The sequence below is a fragment of the Gopherus flavomarginatus genome, chromosome 21 (genome assembly GCF_025201925.1).
Source record: "Gopherus flavomarginatus isolate rGopFla2 chromosome 21, rGopFla2.mat.asm, whole genome shotgun sequence".
Lineage (NCBI taxonomy): Eukaryota > Metazoa > Chordata > Testudines > Testudinidae > Gopherus > Gopherus flavomarginatus.
In genome coordinates, this window is record NC_066637.1 from 21,078,152 (window position 1) to 21,103,564 (window position 25,413).

Below are 25,413 nucleotides of genomic sequence, written 5' to 3' on the forward strand. Positions count from 1 at the left end.
CTCCCAGCCAGCTGCAGCTGGGGTATCTACCATAGACGCTGCAGACAAACAGAGGTAACCGCTCACCTAATGCACTCACCTGCCCCCTTGCCCCCCAGGAGCTCAAGGCCAGATTGTCCCTTTTCAGCTACCCCTGAGCCTCACAAGGGGCCTCCTTTCCCTGGCATGACGTTCCCCAGCCCAACAGCTCCATGGGTCTTGACACGTGGTCTAAGTGTCCTGATCCCTCCTCATCACCACTTGCCACAGGACTTTAGCAACCTTCATTTCTCCCCGTGGTCAGTCCCTCCCGCCATGGCCCTGCCCACTGCTCTTCCCGGGGTCTCAGCTGGCCCTGCCACAGCCCTCAACAGCCACTACCTGGGATCGCGCTGCTCTGCAGCCGGACCTCACCCACGACTGCAAACAGCTGCCCCTCCTCGCTTCTCTTGCTGCAGGGTAGGGAGGGGGTCTTACCTGGCTGGGCATGGTGGGAGGGGGTGGCCAGAAGTAGGGGTTGTTAAAGCGAGGCTCCGCCATCCTGCAAGGAGGCAAACAGAGAGGATCACAGGGTGGCACTTGCTGCTGGGCTCCGTTACCCCCTCCCCACAGCTCAGTAGGTGCCACACGGCAAGGTCTGGCCAGACCTGCTGGTCACACACCCACCCACCCACCCCCTGCCAGGCCCAGCCTCCTCCCCATGCAGAACAGACGGTGCCAGAGCTGCAACTCTGAGATGACACGGGAGTTTTATCCAGAGCCTCTGCTCCCGGACACTGCTAGGGGCCTGGGACTGACTTCATGGGGCAGGGGCGCATGCGGTGCATTTATTCAGCGCACCTGTGCATGGTTTATCCTCTCCCGCTCCGCACACCAGTCCCACGCCCCAGCCCATCTCCTCACGCTTAGTGCACAAGTGAAATCAGTGTCGGGGCCTCTGTCCCCTGTAGGTACCAGGTGACAATGTGGGGGTCCTGCCCCCAGGGGCCGGCTGACAGCAGCAGCAGGCTGCCCCTCCTGCCCCAGGAAAGGCAATGGTCCGCGAAAGGGCCCGTGAGGCAGCAGAGTGCCCCCCACCCCCACCAGCAGTGTGGTCGCCATCTCGGGCAGCAGGGCTGCCACAGCCATAAGGATTCCCCCTTCACTCCCTAGAGACCCCCCTCTGCTCCCTTCACTGGAACCATCCACCTCTGGCTCAGAGGCCTGGGGCCCTGTGACGCTGCCTGGCTGGGGTGAGGCACAGCACAATCAAACCCAGACCCTGATGGAGCTGGGGGGGTGCTAAGGAGCAGCTGCTCCAGGACCTTTTTGGCTGGAAAGATGGTGGCAACAACACAACCTTTGAGGGTTGAAGACAAAGCAAGGACAGGTGGGAGGAGTCCCCAAGGGCTCCGAGTGGGATGAGGACAGCACCCTAAGCCCTGTGGCTCTCGGGGGGTGACCCAGATGGAGGGAGCCTTCCCCAGACCATCCCTGCCCAGGGAGTGTGGGACCATGGAGGATCACAACAGACCCGGAAGATAATAAAGCAACAATAGCCCACAACATCTCATACCCCTTTGTGGCTCAACAGGAACCCAGCGCCCCACCAGAACTCACCAGCTCCTCTCAGCAGAGAAGCAGAGACTAGTTAGGGCCCATCTAATTCAGCACTGGGGGGCGGGAGGGGGGGGGAGCAGGCAGAAGAGTCCCCTGCAATCGGCTCCCTGGGCTTTGTGCAAGCGCCCCCAGCAAGCAGGTTCCCAGAACATCCCCAGGGAGACGATGGTGCAGCCGAATAGCTCCAACAGCCAGACATGCACAGCTGCTCAACCCATTTAGGAGGAACACGGTCCCTCTCCTTACAGCACAGACCCCTAGCGGTCTTCCCACTCCCTCAGCAGGATGGATTTCCATGGGGCTGTCCCTGAGCTCCTCCTCTCTCCCTAGCTCTCTACCCATGGCTAACACAGCTAGGCTAGCCCGGAGGCTACACCTCACCTTCCCGCTTCTCATCCCATTCCTCAACAGCAACATTCGGGCCCCTAACTCACCTCTGCTCATTGCGACTGTGGGAGCACAAGGGTGGCCATGGCATGTGTTTTTCTTTAATCCTGCCCCTCATCTCTACACTACACTGCTCCCCCTGGTAGTGACTGAGGAGTCAGCCAGAGAGGCCTAAGTCCTACCCCCAACCGCCAGCTGGAACAATCATTCCTTCTCCCTCCTTGGGTTCTACACCCGTGAACGCCTGTGCAGGGTCACCACGGCCATCCCTCTCCAGGCGATGCTCAGCTGAGATCGCAGCAGCTCTCCCTCCTTACCAGGGAGTCCCTCTGGGGATACAGGAAGGGAAGGATTTCACAGTCCCAGGCGTGAATGCTATCTATGCTCACCCCCACACACACAGCACCAAACCCTCTATTGGCACCTGGCCTCTGCCTTTAGGTGCCTGGCCTCTGCGTTGACCGACATGAGACCCCTGAGCCAGATTTCCAGCGCTCACAGCTCCCACTGACATCTGAAGATGTGGGGGGTCAGCTCACTTGCAAGTCTGGCCATAGATGTCTCACGCTGGGACCAGAAATCAAGGCAGGCACCCAAAAATCAGAGGCCACTTGAAAACGTAGTTCTTCTTGTCAATACCTGGTAAGGCTGAAGGGCCAGAAAGCTGGAGAATTAATGCAAATAGCACTATCAAATTTGCATAGTTGATGAATATGCATTTCTTCATTTACATGCAGAGCAGAAATTCACTGAGTTATCGTTTTTCAGGTTCATAACACACCACCCACTGCCTGTCTACCCTGAATGAATTCTCTCTCTCCCCCTCTCAGTCGTAAGTTCCTCCCTGCAAGGAGCCAGCCATGGGAGAGACCTGATACCCGCATGGAGGCGGCTGTGGGCCCAGTTGGCACCTGGACACCTTGTGGCAACTGAAGTTGGATCAAAAAATGACACGAGTAAATAAATAAAATCTGTGCTGTCTGATGAGATGTTAATGTTGCCAACAATCATGTAAGCAACATGATTTTGGCCCCTGCTATAGATATTGGATGAGATAACTGGCTCCGTGGATATGGGGAAAGTGGTGGATGTGATATACCTTGACTTTACCAAAGCTTTTGATATGGTCTCCCACAGTACTCTTGCCAGCAAGTTAAAGAAGTATGGGCTGGATGAATGGACTGTAAGGTGGATAGAAAGCTGGCTAGATCGTTGGGCTCAACAGGTAGTGATCAACGGCTCCATGTCTAGTTGGCAGCCAGTATCAAGCGGAGTGCCCGAGGGTCAGTCCTGGGGCCGGTTTTGTACAACATCTTCATTAATGATCTGGCTGATGGGATGGATTGCATCCTCAGCAAGTTTGCAGATGACACTAAGCTAGGGGGAGTGGTAGATATGCTGGAGGGTAGGGAAAGGGTCCAATGTAACCTAGACAAATTAAAGGGTTGGGCCAAAAGAAATCTCATGAGGTTCAACAAGGACAAGTGCAGAGTCCTGCACTTAGAAAGGAAGAATCCCATGCACTGCCACAGGCTGAGGACCCACTGGCTAAGCAGCCATTTGGCAGAAAAGGACCTGGGGATTACAGTGACCGAGAAGCTGCATACGAGTCAACAGTGTGCCCTTGTTGCCAAGAAGACTAACGGCATATTGGGCTGCATTAGTAGGAGCATTGCCAGCAGATCAAGGGAAGTGATTATTCCCCTCTATTTGGCACTGGTGAGGCCACATCTGCATCCAGTTTTGAGCCCCCCGCACTACAGAAGGGATGTGGACAAATTGGAGAAAGTCCAGCAAAAAAGATCAGGGGGCTGGGCACATGACTTATGAGGAGAGGCTGAGGGACCTGGGCTTACTTAGTCTGCAGAAGAGAAGAGTGAGGGGGGATTTGATAGCAGCCTTCAACTACTTGAAGTGGGGGTTCCAAAGATGATGGAGCCAGGTTGTTCTCAGTGGTGGCAGACGACAGAGCAAGGAGCAGTGGTCTCAAGTTGCAGTGGGGGAGGTTTTGGTTGGATATTAGGAAACACTATTTCACTAGGAGGGTGGTGAAGCACTGGAATGGGTTACCTAGGGAGGTGGTGGAATCTCCTTCCTTAAGAGGTTTTTAAGGTCAGGCTTGACAAAGCCCTGGCTGGGATGATTTAGTTAGGGTTGGTCCTGCTTTGAGCAGGGGACTGGACTAGATGACCTCCTGAGGTCTCTTCCAACCCTAATCTTCTATGATTCCTGTGAGGACGTGAGAAATCCTGGCTTTCACATGATTTCAGGAAAGCAAAGTACCGTGAGTGAAACGCCGACGTGCCATGCCCAGGAGACTAGGGGAGGGCCACTAAAATACAAGCTCAGACCGTGAGTTAGACTCATAGACTTTAAGGTCAGAAGGGACCATTATGACCATCTAGTCTGACCTCCTGCACAACACAGGCCACAGAATCTCACCTGCCCACTCCTGTATCAAACCAATGTCTGAGCCACTGAAGTCCTCAAATCATGGTTTAAAGACTTCAAGATGCAGAGAATCTTCCGGCAAGTGACCTGTGTCCCACGTTACACAGGAAGGCGAAAACCCCGCAGGCTTCTGCCAATCTGCCCTGGAGGAAAATTCCTTCCCGACCCCAAATATGGCGATCAGCTAAACCCTGAGCATGTGGGCAAGACTCACCAGCCAGATACCCAGGAAAAAATTCTCTGTAGTAACTCAGATCCCACCCCATCTAACATCCCATCACAGACCACTGGGCATATTTACCGCTAGTAGTCAAAGATGAATTAATTGCCAAAATTAGGCTATCCCATCATACCATCCCCTCCATAAACTTATGAAGCTTAGTCTTAAAGCCAGATATGTCTTTTGCCCCCACTGCTTCCCCTGGGAGGCTGTTCCAGAACCTTCACTTCTCTGAAGGTTAGAAACCTTTGTCTAATTTCAAGTCTAAACTTCTTAGTGTCCAGTTTATATCCATTTGTTCTTGTGTCCACATTGGTACTAAGGTTAAATAATTCCTCTCCCTCCCTGATATTTATCCTTGTAATATATTTATAAAGAGCAATCATATCTCCCCTCAGCCTTCTTTTGGCTAGGCTAAACAAGCCAAGCTCTTTGAGTCTCCTTTCATCTGACAGGTTTTCCATTCTTCGGATCATCCTAGTAGCCCTTCTCTGAACCTGTTCCAGTTTGAATTCATCCTTCTCAAACATGGGAGACCAGTTCTAGCCGCAGCTTCTCCGCTATTGCTGCTGCTATTTCTATGCCCTTTCTTCACCCTTATTCTGAACCCAGGTCTCATACTGCTACCTTGGGGTAACCAACATTCACCCATTTTATAGGCCACGTTGACACTAAAAAGTTGTGCTAGCAGAGCTCCGTTGGCTAGTCACACCCCTAGGTGACACATGCTGGCAGAGTCCCCAGTGCAGATGCAGCTAAGCCAACAGAAAAAAGTGCTTCTGTCGCCACATCATTCAGGGAGGCAGTGTTACTACCGGGCAGAAAAGCTCTTTCTGTTGACATACCAGGGGCCATGCTGACATAGGCCCTGTGGTGTAGACATGGCCACAGATAACTGAGCACGAGGGCTCATTTTCACTCCCCTTCTGCCCCTGAGTCCTGTACACGCACAAAACCCCTTCGTGAGTATGAAGGCACTTTTAACTTCAATTGGCTGGCCTATCGGGGTCCGGGCTATCGCGCAAGTTAGCACAACTCCTCAGCTGTGAACACAACCACACTGCTACTAATCCAAACACTCTAGGCCACCTGTGTGTGACTTCACAGCATGGCCGCTCTCCCTTGAGCTAGGTTAACTTGAGCTGCATTAACTCAATGGTAGATCATGCAAGTGAACTGTTACAACCTAGTGTAAGAACTTGCAGGGTCACTACAGGCAGAGCTAGGAACAGGATCAGTAACACAGACATGTCTCCTCCACTTTGCCACATAGGGGCTGTCTGCACTGCGGAGTTAGGGCATGTCTGTACTACAATTTTAAGTCGACCTACGTTAGATGATGTCCACCCTACCCTTCTTCTGTTGGTGGTTCCACTGACTGAAGAGGGGCCCAGTGGGAGGCTGAGAGCCAAGACTCTCAGCTCCAGGCAGCTCCATGCCAGGAGCCCAGCTGTTCCCGAGCTTCTTGCCCCCCACCCCAGGCTTGGAGCGGGGCATTATGGAGCCGTGAAATTAACAAGCCAGCCACCAGCTGAAGTAAGGAACGCAGGTCTCACCCTATCTATACCAACACAAGTCCTACGCCTCTCGTGGAGGAGTTATGTCGGTGTAGTAGAGCACTTACGTCGGTGGGAGCATGGCTGTAGTGTAGACACTAACTCTGTAGTGCAGACCGAGCCCGAGCCTGGCTTCTTACCAGGGTGCTTGCCTGCCCCCCCGTGCCCCATCCCCCACCTTAAATCCCTTTGGCCTGAGTGTGGCACTGCTTCCACCCCAGGGTAGCTGGCCCAGCTCAGGGAAGGGTTAGAACCCAGGTTCCGCTAACACTGGTAACCTGCCCACCTTGCGATGAGGATGCCACACAGGTGCAACCAGTCCTCTAATGCCTTCCCACCATGTCCCTCATGTGCCAGGACAGAGAAGTTCTCCCACAACTCCCCGGGGAAGAATCACAGAGTGGCTCAGGTTGCTGCAGCACAAAGAACCATGCGGATGTGCCCCCAGTGGCCTAGCGACACACACAGGGAATGCAGCACCTGTGAGGACATGGTAAGCCAGGTAAGGTTTTGCAGCGCAGCTGCTCACACCTGGACTAGGCTAATCCAAGTTCCAATCATATGGAATAACTGCAGTGAAGACAGACCCAGACTGTTAGAAGGAACATGGCAAATTAAACCCACAGTAACAAAAGGAAGCTCCGTGTTACTCTGTAGCCACTTGTCCACGTCGATATTTGTGACTCTGACACTACATCCCTGCTAGCTTCAGTGGTACAGCCCTGTGTTTGCACTCAGAGCTCCTAATCCGACTGGGGAGTGTTGTGATATTTGGCTGTGGTGTCTGGAATCACTAAACCACCATCTGCTCCCAGAGCCAGGAATCCTGCTGCCCAGGTGAGCCGTTGCCAGCTCACACACGTTGTCACCCACCGGCAGTGCGTGTGCTTCTCCCCACGTACGGGCCAGTCCATGCAAGGGGAATAACACACCTTCCCGAGCAGTTACTCCTAGAGCTAACTGGAAACAGGTCTGTGCTGTGGATCTGAATAGTGAGAGTTTAAACCAGAGGTGGACAAACTACGGCCCACAGGCCACATCCGGCCCGTGAGACCGTCCTGCCGGGTCCCCGAGCTCCTGGTCTGAGAGGCTCGCCCCTGGCCCCTCCCCTGCTGTTCCCTCTACCCCACAGCCTCGGCTTGCTCACTCCATCGCCAGTGCAATGCTCTGGACAGCGAGACTGTGAGCTCCTGGGGCTGCGCAGCTGCAGGGTCGGCCTGACCTGGTCTGTGCTGCATGGTGGCGGTGGCGTGGCTGGCTCCAGCCGGGCTATGTGACTGTAGCGCTGCCAGCCACTGGTGCTCCAGGCAGCGCGGTAAGTGGGCAGGGAGCGGGGGGTTGGATAGAGGGCAGGGGAGTATGGGGAGTTGTCAGTGGGCGGGAGTGTGGATAGGGGGTGGGGCAATCAGGGGGGAAAAAGGGGGTTGAATGGGGGCAGGGATACCGGGGGCAGTCAGGAAGGGTGGTAGGGGACAGGGAGCAGCGGTGTGTGGATGGGACAGGGGTCCCAGAGGGGCTGTCAGGGAACGGGAGGGGGGTGCGGGGGGCTGGATGGGGCAGGAGTCCTGGGGAGGGTAGACAGGAGGTGGGGGCCAGGCCATGACCCTCAGGCCAAAAAGTTTGCCCACCCGATTTAAACCCTGTTGATGATCCACTATGCAGGAGAAAAAAATATATTTACCTGGGAAGCTGGCTTAGCTGTGGGAAGGATTTTATATGGCAAAGCACTGCTTTTAGCAGTGAATTCGGCTGGTCTATTAAAAGGTGTTTCACTACTGCATCTGTTTGTTATCAGTGGGAGCTGTCCCTTTCAGAACCAGCTGGCGACAGACCAGAGAGTGCAGGAGATGTTTCCTCTGTCCAGAGAGGAGCAGACCCTGCCTGTGACAGCACCATTAAGGGCAGAACCTGATTTAATACATTCATTTTCCCACCAAGCAGTCTCATTCCCCAAGGTGTAACATGGGTGCTTACAGGCACTGGATCCCTCAGGGCACTGAGACCCCTGGGCCTGTAGGTCACCAGTGCAAATCCAGCCCAGCTTGCCAGGCTCGGCCCAGCTAACAGCTGTTTGGGGAGGATCTGTTCCAGCTCCCTCATCCCAAACTGACCACCATGCTTTGCACTAGACTGCAAGCTCTTCGGGGCAGGGTCTGTCTCCTATAAGGGGGCCCCTCACGCATTCCCAGAGACTCTGGTACTTCTGTGAATGGTGTGAGCCTGCCCCTGCCAAGACCCCACCCCCACCTGGGTGACCTCAGATGCACGGTGCATGTGAGGTCATGCTATGTGGGGGTAGGGCGGCATGCCCTCCTCCCATGCAGTGGGACCTCGCACGTAGGCCACATGGAAGGGAGGGGACATTTTTCACTGCTCTGCTCCCGCCAGAGTGACCATGTGTGCGAGGTCACGCCAGCTGCGGTGGAGCGGCGCACTCTTTAAAATGGCATCTCGTCTGATACCACACCACCTCCGGTCTGTTTCTGCATGTGAGTGCCAGACTCTGCCAAAGCAGGACTGCCCGAGAGGCTGGCCTGGTATCTTCCTGTGTGTCTGTGCAGTGCCTAGCACAATGGGCCTGGGCTCAGCAGGGGTCGCGTGGGAATGCCTCAGTTATTATGAACGTAAGAGAGTTGGCAGCACTGGCCCCATGGCACACACCCTGGAAGGAGCTCAGACACAGACCAAAACACACGATTTAATCTCACGTTCGGGCCCAGCTCATGACATGTAACTGCAGGGGGCAGCAATATGGGGCTTCTACATAGCACATATATGGGGGGAGTTAAATATCTTGTGGGGCTTCTAACTCTCTTCTGCCCAAGGAGCAGGATATGAACCCAGGTCTCCCAGCCTAGCTAATCTGACCCCAACTCCTCTTAAAATCCCTCTCTGTGGTCTCCAGGGCATTTGCCTTCCCCTTGTGACTGTTTTGTGCTGTGTGTCCTTCTCAGAGCCAAACCATCCCCTTTGCCTTGTACCCATACCTCTTCCAGCTGCCCCATTCCCTGAGCTGCGGGGACCCGCTCCCGACACTGGGTCTGCCTGCTGCACTCCCACCAGCACTCTGGATCTTCCCGCTGAAGGGACCACACAGCAGCTGCTGTCTCTACTCTCCTTTTCTTTATGGCTCTCACAAACCCAGTCTCCATTGCATTCGGCTCCCTGTTGGGGAAACCAAGCAGTTGCCTTTCCTTAACAAACAAAACGTGAGAGGTAGTTACCCGGTGCCTGGGAGAGCAGGCCAGAATCAGGAGCATCCCTGGAAATTGGGCAATCTCACACATCTGCATGTCACCCACTGACACTCCCAGAGAGTCACATTTTAGCTCCACCCATAAATAATTCTCTCTCTAAGCACCACTCTGAAGGGATGGCCTCAGCAAGCGGGAGGAAAGAGCAGCAGCCTTTAAACTGGTCGCTGGAGTAAAATGCAGTGTTATTGCAAGTAAACTACATAGGAAAGTAGCTAAGAATCCTGCCTAGCAACCTAAAGGAAAGCTGATGTCCTATCCCGGACCTAAAATCCCAGGACATGGAACAATGACAGCTTGTTCTAAGAACGGGGATCACTTCATAACTTTCCAAGCAGTTAATACTGATGTTCCAGCTGGAGTAGGATTAAAAACCATAAACTTAGGGCTTGTCTACACTTAAAATACTACAGTGGTGCCTCTGTAGTGCTTCAGTGTAGACACACCTTCACCGACAGGAGGGATTCGCCCATCAGCACAGGGAATCCACCTCCCCGAGAGGAAGAATTCTTCCATCGACCTATTGCTGTCTAGATGGGGACTTAGGTTGACTTAACTAAGCCGTTCGAGGTGTGGATTTTTCACATCCTTGCCTGACGAAATGTACCTAATTTTCTAGCATAGACCAGGCCTCAGTTTCAAGGCTGTTGGCTGCAAATGCCCCAGTATCACATATGGGTTGAATGTGACATGATAAGATAGAGGAATCAGGAATATTAGTGATCCATCCACCACAGAAAAAAATTAATCCCTGAATGCAAAGATAAAAATTGCGCTTTGTAAAATGCAAAAGCTTGGGGTTGTAGAAAATCCAAATAACCTACATCTCGGATTCATTCTAGGGCTGTAACTGAAAAGCCAGACATGAGTGCAGATATGCACTGAGCCGTATGATTTAAATAAAGACATAAATGGAAACATGATCCACTGAAAACTGGTCAAGGAGCAGTAGCTAAACTCTCTCAAGAAAAAAAACCAACATTCTCAGTATCAGATGCAGGCCATGCATTTTGGCAAGAGGAGTCAGATGAATCAAGCACTAAGCTAATGACTTTTAATATGTCATTTGGATATTAGAAGTTGAAGTGAATTCCCCCCGTAGGTATTAGTTCTGCTCCTGTGGTATTTCAAAGAATTACTGCACAGACTTTTCGAGTGTTACAAGGTGCTCAAGTTATGAAGTGAATAAGGTTTTCATTTGGGCTGGGCAACGAAAGACTTGGGCAAGATTGGCAGACAGCGAGGGCGAGACACCAAAACTCAAAAACCCTTTCAAAGGTCAAAAACCAAAGTCCAACTGAAATTTATCTTAATGGCTGATCCAGATAAACTAGAAGCCACATCTGAAATGTCTTGTCTCACAATGTAAAGTGGAGGTAAAGATTTATGGGGATGATAAATTATTTGGAAAAATTCATTCCAAATCTATCATTGGCTAATAAAAAACATTTTAAAGGAAGCTCAGAAAAGTGGCAAGAATGTAATGACCTGATATAAACAGCAGTTTAAAGCCCCAGTTCTGTGAAGCTCTTAAACATGTGCTGAACAAGGTTAAGCCCATGAGCAGTCTCACTGAAGTCAACAGGACAATTCACATAGGTAACAGATAAATGTATAGTATCAGAGGGGTAGCTGTGTTAGTCTGGATCTGTAAAAGCAACAAAGAATCCTGTGGCACCTTATAGACTAACAGACATTTTGGAGCATGAACTTTCGTGGGTGAACACCCACTTCGTCGGATGCATGTAGTGGAAATTTCCAGGGGCAGGTATATATATGCAAGCAAGAAGCAAGCTAGAGATAACGAGGTTAGTTCAATCAGGGAGGATGAGGCCCTGTTCTAGCAGTTGAGGTGTGAAAACCAAGGGAGGAGAAACTGGTTTTGTAGTTGGCAAGCCATTCACAGTCTTTGTTTAATCCTGAGCGGATGGTGTCAAATTTGCAGATGAACTGAAGCTCAGCAGTTTCTCTTTGAAGTCTGGTCCTGAAGATTTTTTGCTGCAGGATGGCCACCTTAAGATCTACTATTGTATGGCTAGGGAGACTGAAGTGTTCTCCTACAGGTTTTTGTATATTGCCATTCCTAATATCTGATTTGTGTCCATTTTTCCTTTTCCATAGGGACTGTCCAGTTTGGCCGATGTACATAGCAGAGGGGCATTGCTGGCATATGATGGCATATATTACATTGGTGGACGTGCAGGTGAATGAACCAGTGATGGTGTGGCTGATCTGGTTAGGTCCTGTGATGGTGTCGCTGATGTAGATATGTGGGCAGAGTTGGCGTCGAGGTTTGTTGCATGGATTGGTTCCTGAGCTAGAGTTACTATGGTGCGGTGTGCAGTTACTGGTGAGATATGCTTCAGGTTGTCTGTGGGTGAGGACTGGCCTGCCACCCAAGGCCTGTGAAAGTGTGGGATCATTGTCCAGGATGGGTTGTAGATCCCTAATGATGCATTGGAGGGGTTTTAGCTGGGGACTGTATGTGATGGCCAGTGGAGTCCTGTTGATTTCTTTCTTGGGTTTGTCTTGCAGTAGGAGGCTTCTGGGTACAGTATCACTGATGATGCCACAGCACAACTGGTTGCTGAGCTCTGTGCCTTCATCCTCACACACAACTATTTCAAATTTGATGACAATATATATCTCTGGATCAGTGGCACCGCTATGGGCACCCGCATGGCCCCACAATATGCCAATATTTGTATGGCCGACCTGGAACAATGCTTCCTCAGCTCTCGTCCACTCACGCCCCTTCTCCACCTATGCTACATTGATGACATCTTCATCATCTGGACCCATGGGAAGGAGTCTCTGGATAAATTCCACCACGATTTCAACAGCTTCCACCCCACTATCAACCTCAGCCTGGATCAATCTACACGGGAGGTCCACTTCCTAGACACCATGGTGCAAATAAGTGATGGTCACATTAACACCACCCTATATAAAAAACCTACCGACCACTATGCCTACCTTCATGCCTCCATCTTCCATCCCGGGCACACCACACAATCCATTGTCTACAGCCAAGCACTGAGGTACAAGCGCATCTGCTCTAACCCCTCAGACAGAGACCAACACCTACAAAATTCTCACCAAGCATTCTCAAAACTATAATACCAGCACAAGGAAATAAGGAAACAGAGCAACAGAGCCAGACGTGTACCCAGAAGCCTCCTACTGCAAGACAAACCCAAGAAAGAAATCAACAGGACTCCACTAGCCATCACATACAGTTCCCAGCTAAAACCCCTCCAAAGCATCGTCAGGGATCTACGACCCATCCTGGACAATGATCTCACACTTTCACAGGCCTTGGGTGGCAGGCCAGTCCTCACCCACAGACAACCTGCCAACCTGAAGCATATTCTCACCAGTAACTGCACACCGCACCATAGTAACTCTAGCTCAGGAACCATCCATGCAACAAACCTCGATGCCAACTCTGCCCACATATCTACACCAGCGACACCATCACAGGACCTAACCAGATCAGCCACACCATCACTGGTTCGTTCACCTGCACGTCCACCAATGTAATATATGCCATCATATGCCAGCAATGCCCCTCTGCTATGTACATCGGCCAAACTGGACAGTCTCTATGGAAAAGGAAAAATGGACACAAATCAGATATTAGGAACGGTAATATACAAAAACCTGTAGGAGAACACTTCAGTCTCCCTAGCCATACAATAGTAGATCTTAAGGTGGCCATCCTGCAGCAAAAAATCTTCAGGACCAGACTTCAAAGAGAAACTGCTGAGCTTCAGTTCATCTGCAAATTTGACACCATCCGCTCAGGATTAAACAAAGACTGTGAATGGCTTGCCAACTACAAAACCAGTTTCTCCTCCCTTGGTTTTCACACCTCAACTGCTAGAACAGGGCCTCATCCTCCCTGATTGAACTAACCTCGTTATCTCTAGCTTGCTTCTTGCTTGCACATATATACCTGCCCCTGGAAATTTCCACTACATGCATCCGACGAAGTGGGTATTCACCCACGAAAGCTCATGCTCCAAAATGTCTGTTAGTCTATAAGGTGCCACAGGATTCTTTGCTGCTTTTACAGATAAATGTATGCATAACCCTTTCCAGGATCAAGGCCTGCATCACTGATTACTAATATGCTAGTTTTAAAAGAGGGTTTAATTAAGCCAGTTGCAGCTGTCACTTCTGCCAGACTGAGCGTAGACCCCTTATACCAGAACAAAAGCCACTTGCATTTATACGGAGAACCCTAAATGAAGGAGAAGAAAATTGTCCAGATTGAAAAGGAGAGGCTGAGTATTGGGACTGGCTGTGAAATTCATACGCAGACAGGATGGATTAGATTAGCTGCATCGGAAAGGAAATAATAGTGTAGAATTCATCACAAAGTTTCTTTTGCACTACCTACAATCCACAGCGTGGTGACCTCCATGTGGAATATAAATCAGTCAAGAACTGGATTCCCTTACTAGGGAAGTAAATAGATCAACATCACCTGATGCCAAGACTGATGAACGTGAAAGTCAAGTAGGGAGGCATCTGCCTATTAGATTTCAAAAATTTGCAAAATTTCACATTAAAACAGAGTGGGCATGAATCACCAGTTTGACAAGGAAAGGCCAGTAGCATTAGACCTGAACTGAAACCACACTGGCCAGTTAGGGAAGGCAAGGAAAAAGCCTTGACCGTCGGAAACTCTGAGAAAAGATGCTCAGCAAAAAAAAACAAACATTGCCATCATTGAGGTATCGAGAAATGCAAACAAAGGCTAAGAGAGATTTTGTTCTTGCCTGAAACAACTGCTCAAATAAGAGACATGCCTACTCGCTGTAATGCATGTAATCATTTCTCAAGAGCAAAACCAAATTCAGGCAACACAGGATCAAAACGTGCCAAAGTGACTGCAGCAAAAGCTGGGGAGAGATTTATTTCAGGTTGGCAAAGAAACCCATTTATTCATTACTAGCAAATTCATGGAGACATCAGACTATCAGACGCAAGCAGCACTCAGTGCTTACTCAGATCCCATCACAAACTGCAAGACCTGAAATTACCAAAGCCCCTAATTACTGACCCAGCTCTCACGCACAGAATCTCAGGAATTTGCCCTGACCTGCCATCACCTCCTTGCCAGTGTATCCCAGGGTAACGGGACAGCCAAGAGAGTTATCCGGACAGTGAAAATCTCCCTCAAAGAAACTAACCAAGACAGAGGTCTGTGTCCAGCCCTGCTGGAACTCAGAAATATCCAGAGTGAAGGATCTGTTTTCCCAGCACACCTGCTACCAGCCAGACAAGGTTTTGCCTCCCATAAGGCTGCAGTTGCTCAAAGCTACAAAAAGAACAGACTAGACAAATACACAGTGGAAGGAAAGCAAGAGACAGAAACTTGCCTAGGACACACACACACACAAGGCCACTGTCCACGCTGCCGTCTGGACATGCCATCTACCTGGGAGCAGCAGGAACGCAGCAAAAACTGTTACCTCACAGCAGAGACACAATTACAAGCTGTTGGAAACAGACTGTCTGGGCCGGAGAAAGAGAGATTTTCCTGAAATACCCGAAATGTGCCAGATACCTGCTGATATAGGAGAAAAAGGTGATAACTGGATTCCTCAAGGAACACAGGACACAAGAGGCTCTGTATCAGCAACCACAGGAGCATGCCAAGTACAGGTATCCAAGGCCATCCCTAGAGATTGTGGTGCCCTACGCAGCCCCCCTACAGAGGGGCTGGCCCCGAGCCTCCAAGGGGGAGGGGCTGCACCCAAGGGCTTTGGGAGGCAGGAGCAGCCAGTGCAGGAAGGCAGCAGGGATCCAACCCGCCCCTATACTCACAGGGCGGCGGGAAGTGGAGTGACCCGGCCCCAGCCTGCACAGCTCTGCTCCCCCAGCTCCCAGGCTTGGAGGAAGGGGGAACCATCCCCCAGCACTCCCTGGCAATGCAGCTGGGAGCCAGTGTAGCGTAGCGGGCTGGGGCAGGATCACTCCACTTCCCACCGCCTGGTGACTGCAGGGCGGGCCCGACCCTGACCCCTGCTGCAGCGCCCCTGGACACATGGATCAAGGGAAGGGTTTGGGGGAGAGAACGGGTGGAGCAGGGGCAGGAAGAGGCAGGGTGTGGGTGGAGCAGGGGTGGGGGTCTGAGTGGAAGGGGTTGGGCGGGGTGGAGGGAGCTTTCCTAGGCCCTGCTGTGCACAGCTCACAAGGGGCCAGCTCAGCTACTCAGGGGTCGTGCTGGCCGCTGGAGCTGGATGCAGCATGAAGTTGTGTAGGGCACCAGGAAATTTGGGGCAATTTGGTGCCCCAAATTTCCTGGTGCCCTAAGCAGCTGTGTAGTTTGCATATGGGTAGGGACGGCCCTACCGGTATCACCAGGATTATCACGTGCAAGTTATCCAAACTCTTAGGTAGTGCCTCGCTGAAGCCTCACTATTAAAGGAGGCACTGTCAGAAACTGGGTTTGAAAAAAAAATACTACCACTATCTAGTGAACAACGTCTCACCTGCATATGTCAGGGCGCTTTCCAAAGGGGTCAGTGAGCCCATCACCACCATGCAGGTGGGGACGCTGGTGCACAGAGAGGGGAATTGACTTGCCTCAGGTCACCCAGTAAATCAGTGGCAGAACTAGGAACAGAACCCAAGTCTCTCAAGTCACAATCCTGGGCATTAGCCAGTAGACGATACTGCCTCTCCAGTAGAAAAAAAATCATAGTTGACATTGGGCAGCTATCCAACCGACAGGCTGGATTGTTCCCCAACATTTGCCCCTTGGGTGGAAATCATACCTCCCACCCCAGATACTAGGGCCATTAGCCTGTGACTTGGGCACTCCAAACCCGCTATGGCTATTTATTGCCAATGGGACTCCCAAGCCCCATTTGTGGATGTTAAAAATGTAGCTAAAAGAATCATCCCCAGTGAAAATGACAGTGGGTCACTCCTGCCAATCAGGATGTCTGCCCCCTCTCGCTGAGTGATCTCATCCATTCCCATGGCCAATCAGGACGTCTGCCCCCTCTCGCTGAGTGATCTCATCCATTCCCATGGCCAATCAGGATGTCTGCCCCATCTCACTGAGTGATCTCATCCATTCCCATAGCCAATCAGGATGTCTGCCCCCTCTCGCTGAGTGATCTCATCCATTCCCATGGCCAATCAGGATGTCTGCCACCTGTCGCTGAGTGATCTCATCCATTCCCATAGCCAATCAGGATGTCTGCCGAATCTCACTGAGTGATCTCATCCATTCCCATGGCCAATCAGGACGTCTGCCCCCTCTCGCTGAGTGATCTCATCCACTCACATGGTTTCATTTACCATCTTTACACTGATGACTCAACAGCTGCCTTCCGGTTCCTGACTTGTCTCCCTCCATCCAGTCCTGGCTCTCTGACATCTCCGGGATGTCTCGCTGTCAGGTTCAACTTAACATGCCCCAAACTAATCTTTCAGCTCAGCCTCTCCATCACTGTTCAATCCCCACCATCCTCCCTGTCACTCAGGCTTGTAGCCTGGGAGTCATCTTCCCTCTCCTGACACATCCAAGCCGTGTCCAAGTCCTGCTTTTTCCTGCTCCTCAGTATCTCTGAGAGCCATGCTTTCCCACCCAGGCAGCCAAACTCTAGTCTGAGGCCTTGCGGACACCTGGCCTTGTCTCCAGTCCATAAAAAATGATGCTGATAAAATAACCCTCTTTGCCCATCACACCGCCCATGTCACCCCTTCTGTGAATTCTTCCACTCTGCAGAAAATTCAGGTTTCTTGCCATCAGCACCAAGGCCCTGCCTAACTCTGCTCTGGTCTCTTATCTGCCCCCTCCACTCCCGCAGCGATGCCAGCCTTGAGCACCACCTCTCAGCTTCTCCCACCATCTGTTTCCTCCCACACTACCCTTATGCCAGAAGGGCCACCCCATCTAGACGACTGTTACCCTCCCCAAAACCCACTTGTGCCCAGATGCCTACAATCTCCCAGTAGCACTGGCCAGCTTGCAGGCAATGCACAGAGCTCATCCATGGGACCTTATCGCTGTCCTCTGTGCTTCTCTCCTACTGTCTATTACACTCACTTGTGGAGTCCTGGTTTAAATCAGATTATGTGCCCTTCAGAGCAGGGACTATGTCTTCATCTGCTTTTGTACCGACACTGCATAATGGGCTTTTGGGCGCTGGGCAATGCAAACAGAAGTGACTGGCCCAAGGCCATACACTGAGTCAGTGGCAGAGGCAGAATTAGAGTACAGGCACTCCTGGCTCCCAGCCTGGAGAGCTGCAAAGGAAACACCTCTCATGACATCAAAGGGTGTTCAAATGCTAGGGAGGCCTGGATCTAAGATATTTTCCATTAGGTCAATCCCAAGGAAGCAAGGTACCCTAATTTTGCCCAGCTGGCGACCAACTCTGCATCTTTCCCAGACCCCGCTGGCACAGAACAGATTTCCAGCTGCCCTCGCCTGTAGCACAAACATGCATGCCAGAGAGACTGGATCCCAGCATGACATGACTGTGATCCGGAAGGGAGGTCTGTGGGCAGACGGAGGTGACTGCAGGCTGTACTGTACAGCTCCAAGGATCTCAGTCTCAGAGTCGCACGTTAGCGATCCCTGTTCTGTTGGACATTTGCTGCCCTGGGATGCCATGGCACAGCAGCTTGGCTCTGTGCTGACTTCTGGGGGGGGAGCTGAGGAACACAATGATTTTCCAGTAATGCTCAGTAATAAGCATTTGTTTTCCCCCAATGGCCCCTGCATCCTCACTCTAAATCCCAGTCATCAGAGCAACTGTGGCTCTCGACACAGCCCCCTCCAGTCCCATTAATAACTCCCCAGTTCCCACCCGTCTGCTGCGCGACTCACGCATCCCGTCTGCAAGAGATCCCGGGGGGTGATGGGGAAGGCTGCGGAGATGCTTTTCCTGATTAGCAAGTCAGCTGAGGGCACTGTTGAACCTCATGCCAGCAGCCCTGAGAGCAGGGAAACACAGCTCCTGGTGACAGAGCAGGCCCTGAGAGCAGGAAGGGGGAGAGGAACTGGCTGGTGGGGCTATGATGACGAGCCCAGTCAAATTCCATTCCTACAGCACCCTGATGCCAGTAAAGCTATTGTAGCAGGGTGCTGCTGCAGAGGCAGCTAATTAGCCCCTGCTCAGCCAGCCCCAATCAGGTGAAATGGATTGGGGCTGGGGAGAAGCCTGGTGCCTGGCCTCAGAATGGGCTGCACCTGTGGGCATGCAGGCTCAAGGGCCATAAAGGCTGGCTGGCAGCCAGAGGAAGGGGGGAAGAGAACAGCCAGAGGCACTGCAGTCTCCAGGCTGGGGTAGACTCCTTGTAAAGGAGGAGGAGGAGGAGAGTAAGACCTTTAAATAGAATCACTGGTGGTGGGAACTGTGTGTAAATAAAAAGCCACGGCTGCTGCATCCAGGAGGCTCAGAGTGCTTTGTGGAGATAGCAGGGTGCTGCAGCAAGGGGGGCAGAGGAAGAGACCCGGTTACACATATTTAGACTCATCTGCTATTACAACAATGCAGCTCTACAGCTACTGACCCGAGTGGCTGGCTTGTGTTTCCTGTGGCCCGGGGGACTGGGGTCTCCATGGCAATGCACTGGCGCCGCCCAGACACCGGGAACACATCTACACAGCCTCAGTGCAGCCAAGCAGAATTCCACTCCCTTCCTGGGCTGGAACAGAGGGGTTTTCCCCACCATCATCAAGGATGTCCAAGTAGATTTTACTCCTGGGTCATGACAGGTCATGGCAGCTCTGCGAGGATAGGCCCACAGGAACTGCCCGAATGGATCCAACCTGGCGTCCATCTAGCCCAGTATCCTGTCTGTGATGGTGCCCACTTCCAGATGCTTCACAGGAAGGTAGAACCACCCCACAGGAGCAGATGTGGGATAATCTGCCCCCACGTAACTCTCATCCTGATCGCTAATATTCGAGGTTGGCTTAACCCCTAAAGCAGGGGTTAGCAACCTTTCAGAAGTGGTGTGCCAAGTCTTTATTTATTCACTCTACTTTAAGGTTTCGCGTGCCGGTAATACATTTTAATGTTTTTAGAAGGTCTCTAAGTCTATAATATATAACTAAATTATTGTTGTATGTAAAGTAAATAAAGCTTTTAAAATGTTTAAGAAGCTCCATTTAAAATTAAATTAAAATGCAGAGCCCCCCAGACCGGTGGCCAGGACCCAGACTGTGTGAGTGCCACTGAAACTCAGCTTGTGTGTCGCCTTCGGCACACGTGCCATAGGTTGCCTACCCCTACCCTAAAGCTTGAGGGTTAATATCTCTTCCACAATTGTTGTTAATTGTGACAACTCAAGATGTTCTTGTTATCCATGTAAATGCCCAATCCCTTGTTTGAATCTTGTTAAGTTCCTGCCCTTTATTTAGTATTACTCTCCTCATTTAAGACGGAAAAACTGAGGCAAGGAGCAGGGCAGTGACTTGCCCTAAGTCACACAGTAAGTCAGTAGCAAAGTTAGGAACAGAACCCAGGAGCCCTGATTCCCAGTCAGGATGAAATATTATAAATACCCAATAGTGACCATGGACAATACAACAGAATTTCAAAACAAAAGTTACCAAAAAAAACCTAGTATAAAAAACCCCTCTCCCCCCAAAGTAAGCGTGAAAATAAACATTCCAGAAGAGCCAGATCCTGGGAGGTGCTGAGCCCCACAGCCCTCCCCACAGTTGTGCAATAGCTGGGTCCTAGCCTCAGCTCCCACATCCACCTGACTCAAGGCCCAGGGCAGGGGCAGCAGATCTGCTGAGTCACCTCCTATGTTCCCAGATGTATTGTTGGGCACAGATTTGTTCCTATGCACGTCTACTGGCTGTTCTCTTCTTACACTGCGCTCCTTGCCGCCGCGTCTCAGTGCCAGTGCTAGGGAGAGGAACCAGCTCTGACTTTCCCTCCTGCTTCTCCCCAAGCCAGACACACAAGCCGGGGAAGCTGAAAAGCCTGCCACTAACCAGGACAGGAGAGAAAGAACCAACCCCTGAAATTCAGCCAAAGCTCAGGTTCCAAATCCAGCCTGACTCCACCCTTTCTAAATGGGGGAGACCCTTTCTGCCTCTCCAGTCTCCTAAACGATGAGGTCCCTTGGCCCCCATCCTCCTCACTCCCTCCTGCATCCCCCTATCCTCCTCAAAGGGGGACCCCTAATATTTTGTAATTGGAAGCAGATCCCTGGCTGGGCATTTAGCTAAGGCAGACCCCTTTCAGGAGCATGAGGGAGCTCTGAAGTGTCCCCACCAACCAGACTTGGCTAAGAAAGCCCTGGGACGCAAGCCCTTTGTATTGGGGGGCAGTGGAGGAGGGCACCCCAAGAGGAGTGACGGATTCTGTTCCTCCTCCCTCTCCTCTCCCCCTACCCCCGAGGTCCTGCCCCCTGGCCAAGCTGAAAGCCAGAGCCAGGCTGGAGTGGGCCCCCCCTGAGAGCAGCCCTGGCTCGTGTCCCCATGCCCCCAGGTCCCCACCTAGGGCAGGTGCAGGGTCTACAGCTCTCCACAGCTGTCTGGGCTCCCTGGGCCAGGCTCCAGCTTCCAGCCTGGCCAGGGGGCCGGGCCTTTGGGGGAAGAGGAAGGGCAGGGGGCCAGGCCCGTGGTGAAAAGTGGAAGAGCCATGGCCCCTTGGCCCCCTCATTCCAGCACCCCTGGCCCCCAAAGCAAAGAAACACAAAAGGAGACTCTGGACAGAAGGATGCAGTCTCCCCGGCTGGCCATGCCTGGGCGAGGGCGGAAAGCAGACGACTGAACCGTGGTGTGCCTCCCCCAGCCCAGGCCTACATGCTGCTGCTGCTACAGGCGCTCAGGTTAGCAGGGATCCAGTCTGCTCCCCCCAACCCAACAGGCATTTCCCCCCCCAAGATTCCCTGGGACCAGGATCCAGTCACTGTCAGCAAACAGCACCTGCAGGGCACAAGCTACTTTTACTCAAAGGGCCGGGATCCCATCCACTTCCCGGGCGGTGGTGAAGACAGGCTTGTTCACCAACTGCAGGGAGCCACAGCTGGAGTGACAACCTCCGTGTGCCACCTCCCCCAGATGCTGCACAGCTCGTCTGGCTGCGGCTTCACCTGCTTCCTCCAGCAACAGAAAGTGACACATGGGCGCCTCAGCACCCACGTTTGGGCAACAGGCGGCACCCATCACGTGGAGAAGGAGGGAGAGAGTAAACACTACATGTAAAGGGGAGAACGAAGAGATGGATGGATGGATGCACTGAATCAACATGACAAGACTGCATCAGGTGAGGAGCAGGAGAAGCAGAGACCAGAAGCAGCACAAAGCCATGGTGAGACGCAGGGCACTCTTTTTAGGGGGTCACAGATTGGAAATCTAGGGGACATGCTATCTGATTGCATGATGGTTTCTCACACAAGCAGAGTGAAAGTGTCCCTGAGGTTGGGTTAGGAAGATGGGGACATCTCCAACCCCCAGATCTAACCACCCCGCTTCAGCTGCTGGAGCTCCCCATTGAAGCCCAGAGAGTGGAAGGCCTATCGCACGGGAAGCTGAAATGCCCCTGGGTCCCTCCTCAGCCCAGGCCGCAGGTTCTGGAAAACAGGAAGCCGAGGCTATGATTAGAAAAGGTTCTTGGAACCAGCCCAGGCTAACAGGGCTGGACATCAGCTCCTCTCCCCCGAGGAGCAGGTGACGGAGCTACACGCCTCTCCTTGTGGCACAAAGAAGCCCTGCACTGCCCCTCACCCAGAGCCAGCCCTCTCCCATATCCTGCTGCCCAGCCCTGTTATTTCTACCATGCTGTGAACATGGTTATACCCATTCCTCTCCAACACCACTTAAAACACAGATTGGTCGTGCGGGGTTTTAATCATGCTCCTGAGCTGTGCTACAGACTTGGGCTGGCAAAATTGCAAGGCTTCTGCATGACTGATGCAAGGATCACCAGGGAGGATGCAAAGGCATCTTTAGAATGTTCATTGCATGAAACACACATATTTGTATTGGCCAAACTATCTCACACAGCACAACCGCCAACCACCTCTTGGGGTGCGCGCACCAGCCCTATTTAAAGGGCAACTGTCCGGTCAAGTTTAGCCCCATAATTTAAGCTTGGTAAGAACAAGGTGCTAAGGAATCCAAGACCTAGAGAAACAGCTCCGCCAAATGTAACACGTTCCAATGGATGCAGAGAAAGCTCCTCCTACAGCACTTTCAACCCAAGCGTTGCTGCAGCCGCTAGCACAGGAAAGCCACAAAGCAAAATCAACTAAACACCGACATTGAAACAAAGTCCGTTTTCACTCCACCCCCCCGGCTCCCCCCGAGAGGAAGCACAGGAACACGCACACTGAAAACTACCCGAGTGAAATCCTGGCCCATTGAATGTAATGGGAGTTTTGCCACTCACTTCAGTGGAGCCAGGATTTTACCCTAGACGTTTACATCAGTCTTGCAGGTTTGAGAATGTGAAATGCTATCAGCTCAGGGCAGGGAGGGGGCGTCCCCTAAGATCCTGTCTGCATGACAACTATAGCCAAAGCAGGGGGATCTGGTTACAACACATATACAATTAGTGTAGACAGACCCTAACCACGACACTGTAACTGGGCTAACACGTTGGGCTGGTTCTGGGTGTCCATCTCCTCTGTCCCATCAGAAAGATCCTCTCCCTCTATAGTTCCAATGTTCTCAGCCCCGTAGCGTCGGGCGACTCCGAAGCACTAACAAATGTTCTCCTCACCACCCCGTTGGGAGGCAGGGAAGGGTTACCACGGCTTTACAGCGGGAGAGAAGGCACAAAGTAGATTAAGTGACTTGTCCAAGGTCACACAGGAAACTTGTGGCTCATCCAGGAACTGAGCTCAGGGGTCCTGAGTGCCAGGCCAGTGCTGTAACCACTAGGCAATCCATCCTTCCCCACAGTTTTATACCTAGCATGAGTCCTGCTCCTAGGCCAGCAAGTTACAATGGAGTTTAATGGCAAATCCCTCTTGAGAGCTCTCCAGCCCTGGCAGGTCCACGAGGGACAAAGCCAGAGTTTGAGGCACAGCCTAGAAGTCCCCTATGGAGCCTCAGGATATAGGAATCCCAGTGCAAGGAAAGTTCACTCTAAAAATGAAAAGTGGTCGCTGGGCAGCTCCCTCCCCCTCTGGCCTCTGGGCCAGGACGTCTGGGCCTGGGCCTGGCACCAGCCCCACAGCACTGGTGGGACAGCAGTGGGGGTGGGGGGCGTGCAGGGCAGTGGGGTGAGGGGACTGATGTAAACGTCTAGGACTCCTCTGCCCTGCACCCCCGTACTCCTCTGCCCCACTGCCCTGTACCCCCTCTCCCCTGCCCCGTCCTCTGATGGGCATCCAGGCCCAGCCCTGGAGTCTGCTATGAGGCTGGGCCTAGCTCGGAGCCTGGAGCTCACAGGCCCTGTCCTGCTGGGACCGAGCTCAGCCCAGGACTCTCGCTCTTTATCCACATGGGAAGTGAGGAGACACGGTCCCCACCCCCTCCGCCGCCCAGTGCAGGGAACCTGGGGAGGGGAGTTCAGTCTCCATGGCCCGGCCCCTGGGCAGTGCAGCGAGCCAATGCCAGAGCCAGCTGCTCCCCACCCACTGCCGCCTGGCGAGTGCCAGCTGGGGCCCAGCTGCCCAGGGAAAGGAGCCACGTTCCAAGCAGGACAGGAAGAGCTTCTCCAGCTCCCTTCACCTTGGGTGTCGCACCACATCCTGTCCCCCGGGTTCTCACCATGCCCCCCTGCTCCTCTGCCCTTTGCACTGCACCACATGCTCCTCCCCCCACTGCCCTGAACCCCCCGTACTGCCCTGTCCCACTGCCCTGCACCCCTCGTGTTCCCCCCACTGCCCTGCACCCCCACCCCCACTGCCCTGCACCCCCGTACTCCTCTGCCCCACTGACCTGCACTCCTCTCCCCACTGTGCTCCTCCCCCCACTGCCCTGCACCCCCCGTACTGCCCTGTCCCACTGCCCTGCACCCCTCGTGCTCCTCCCCCCACTGCCCTGCACCATCGTGTTCCCCACCACTGCCATGCAGCCCCTCTCCCCAGTGCTCCTCCCCCCACTGCCCTGCACCCCTGTACTCCCCTGCCCCACTGTCCTGCACCCCCTCTCCCCACTGCCCTGCACGCCCCCAGCCCCACTGCCCTGCACCCCCGTACTCCACTGCCCTGCACCCCCTCTCCCCACTGTGCTCCTCCCCCCACTGCCCTGCATCCTCCTGTACTCCTTCACCCCACTGCCCTGCACCCCCTCTCCCACTGTGCTCCTCCCCCCACTGCCCTGCACCCCCGTACTCCCCACCACTGCCCTGCACCCCCACTCCCCACTGTACTCCTTTGCCCCACTGCCCTGCACCCCCTCTGATCCAAGCCCCTTCAACTTGAGGTGTCTGGGCTGCGAGTTCCCTGCACTCTCTGGCTTCCTTTCAAGCCATGCCAACCGGCTCCTACCCGCTAAGGGTCGCAGCCTGTCTGCTTTGCATCCTGCATTCTTCCCCATGACTCAGCACACAGAGACAGTAGCCTGCTGTGCACCTCCCTTCACCACCTGGTGCCACCTGGGCCACAGACACCCCAGCAGTTACCCAGCCATGGCACACTCAAACTAGGCAAGGGGCAGCTGAGGAGGACAGGGTGTCTATTAAATGCCTGTCCCTGGAGATCACCCAGGAAATGAATTTGGTGGGTCTCAGGTCAATATGGAGCATCTGTTTGCATCCTCCAAGCCTACAGCTTCGTACAATGCCATGAAATGAGTCACCTGTGTGCTGCAAAGGCCCAGGACCTCTACAGCTGGGGGCCTGCAGGGCAGGCTGGAGGATCAGTGACTCACCGTGTGGGGCTCAAAGCGGGACAACTACGGGGTCCTGCTGCTCAGAACTGAGGCACACCAGGAGAGCCTGGGGTGGGTGTTACTGGAATAGCAGGGGTGCTGCAGATCAGGATGGAGATGCATTGGCTGAGCTTTCTGTGGGGGAGC

General features: G+C 52.9%; 1 protein-coding gene across 13 annotated transcripts in view; it reads right to left on the minus strand.

Annotated features, from left to right (window-relative positions):
- ZNF362 (zinc finger protein 362) overlaps positions 1-25,413 on the minus strand; it is a 53,822-nt gene that overhangs the window by 8,746 nt on the left and 19,663 nt on the right. For 10 of the 13 annotated variants that reach the window (XM_050931247.1, XM_050931243.1, XM_050931246.1 and 7 more), the window contains one exon: positions 361-520. In XM_050931247.1, coding sequence (XP_050787204.1) covers positions 361-519 — 159 coding nt within the window. In that variant the 5' untranslated portion in view covers position 520. The remainder of the gene's footprint in view (positions 1-360; positions 521-25,413) is intronic. The other 3 variants (XM_050931250.1, XM_050931249.1, XM_050931248.1) reach the window with 1 other exon arrangement.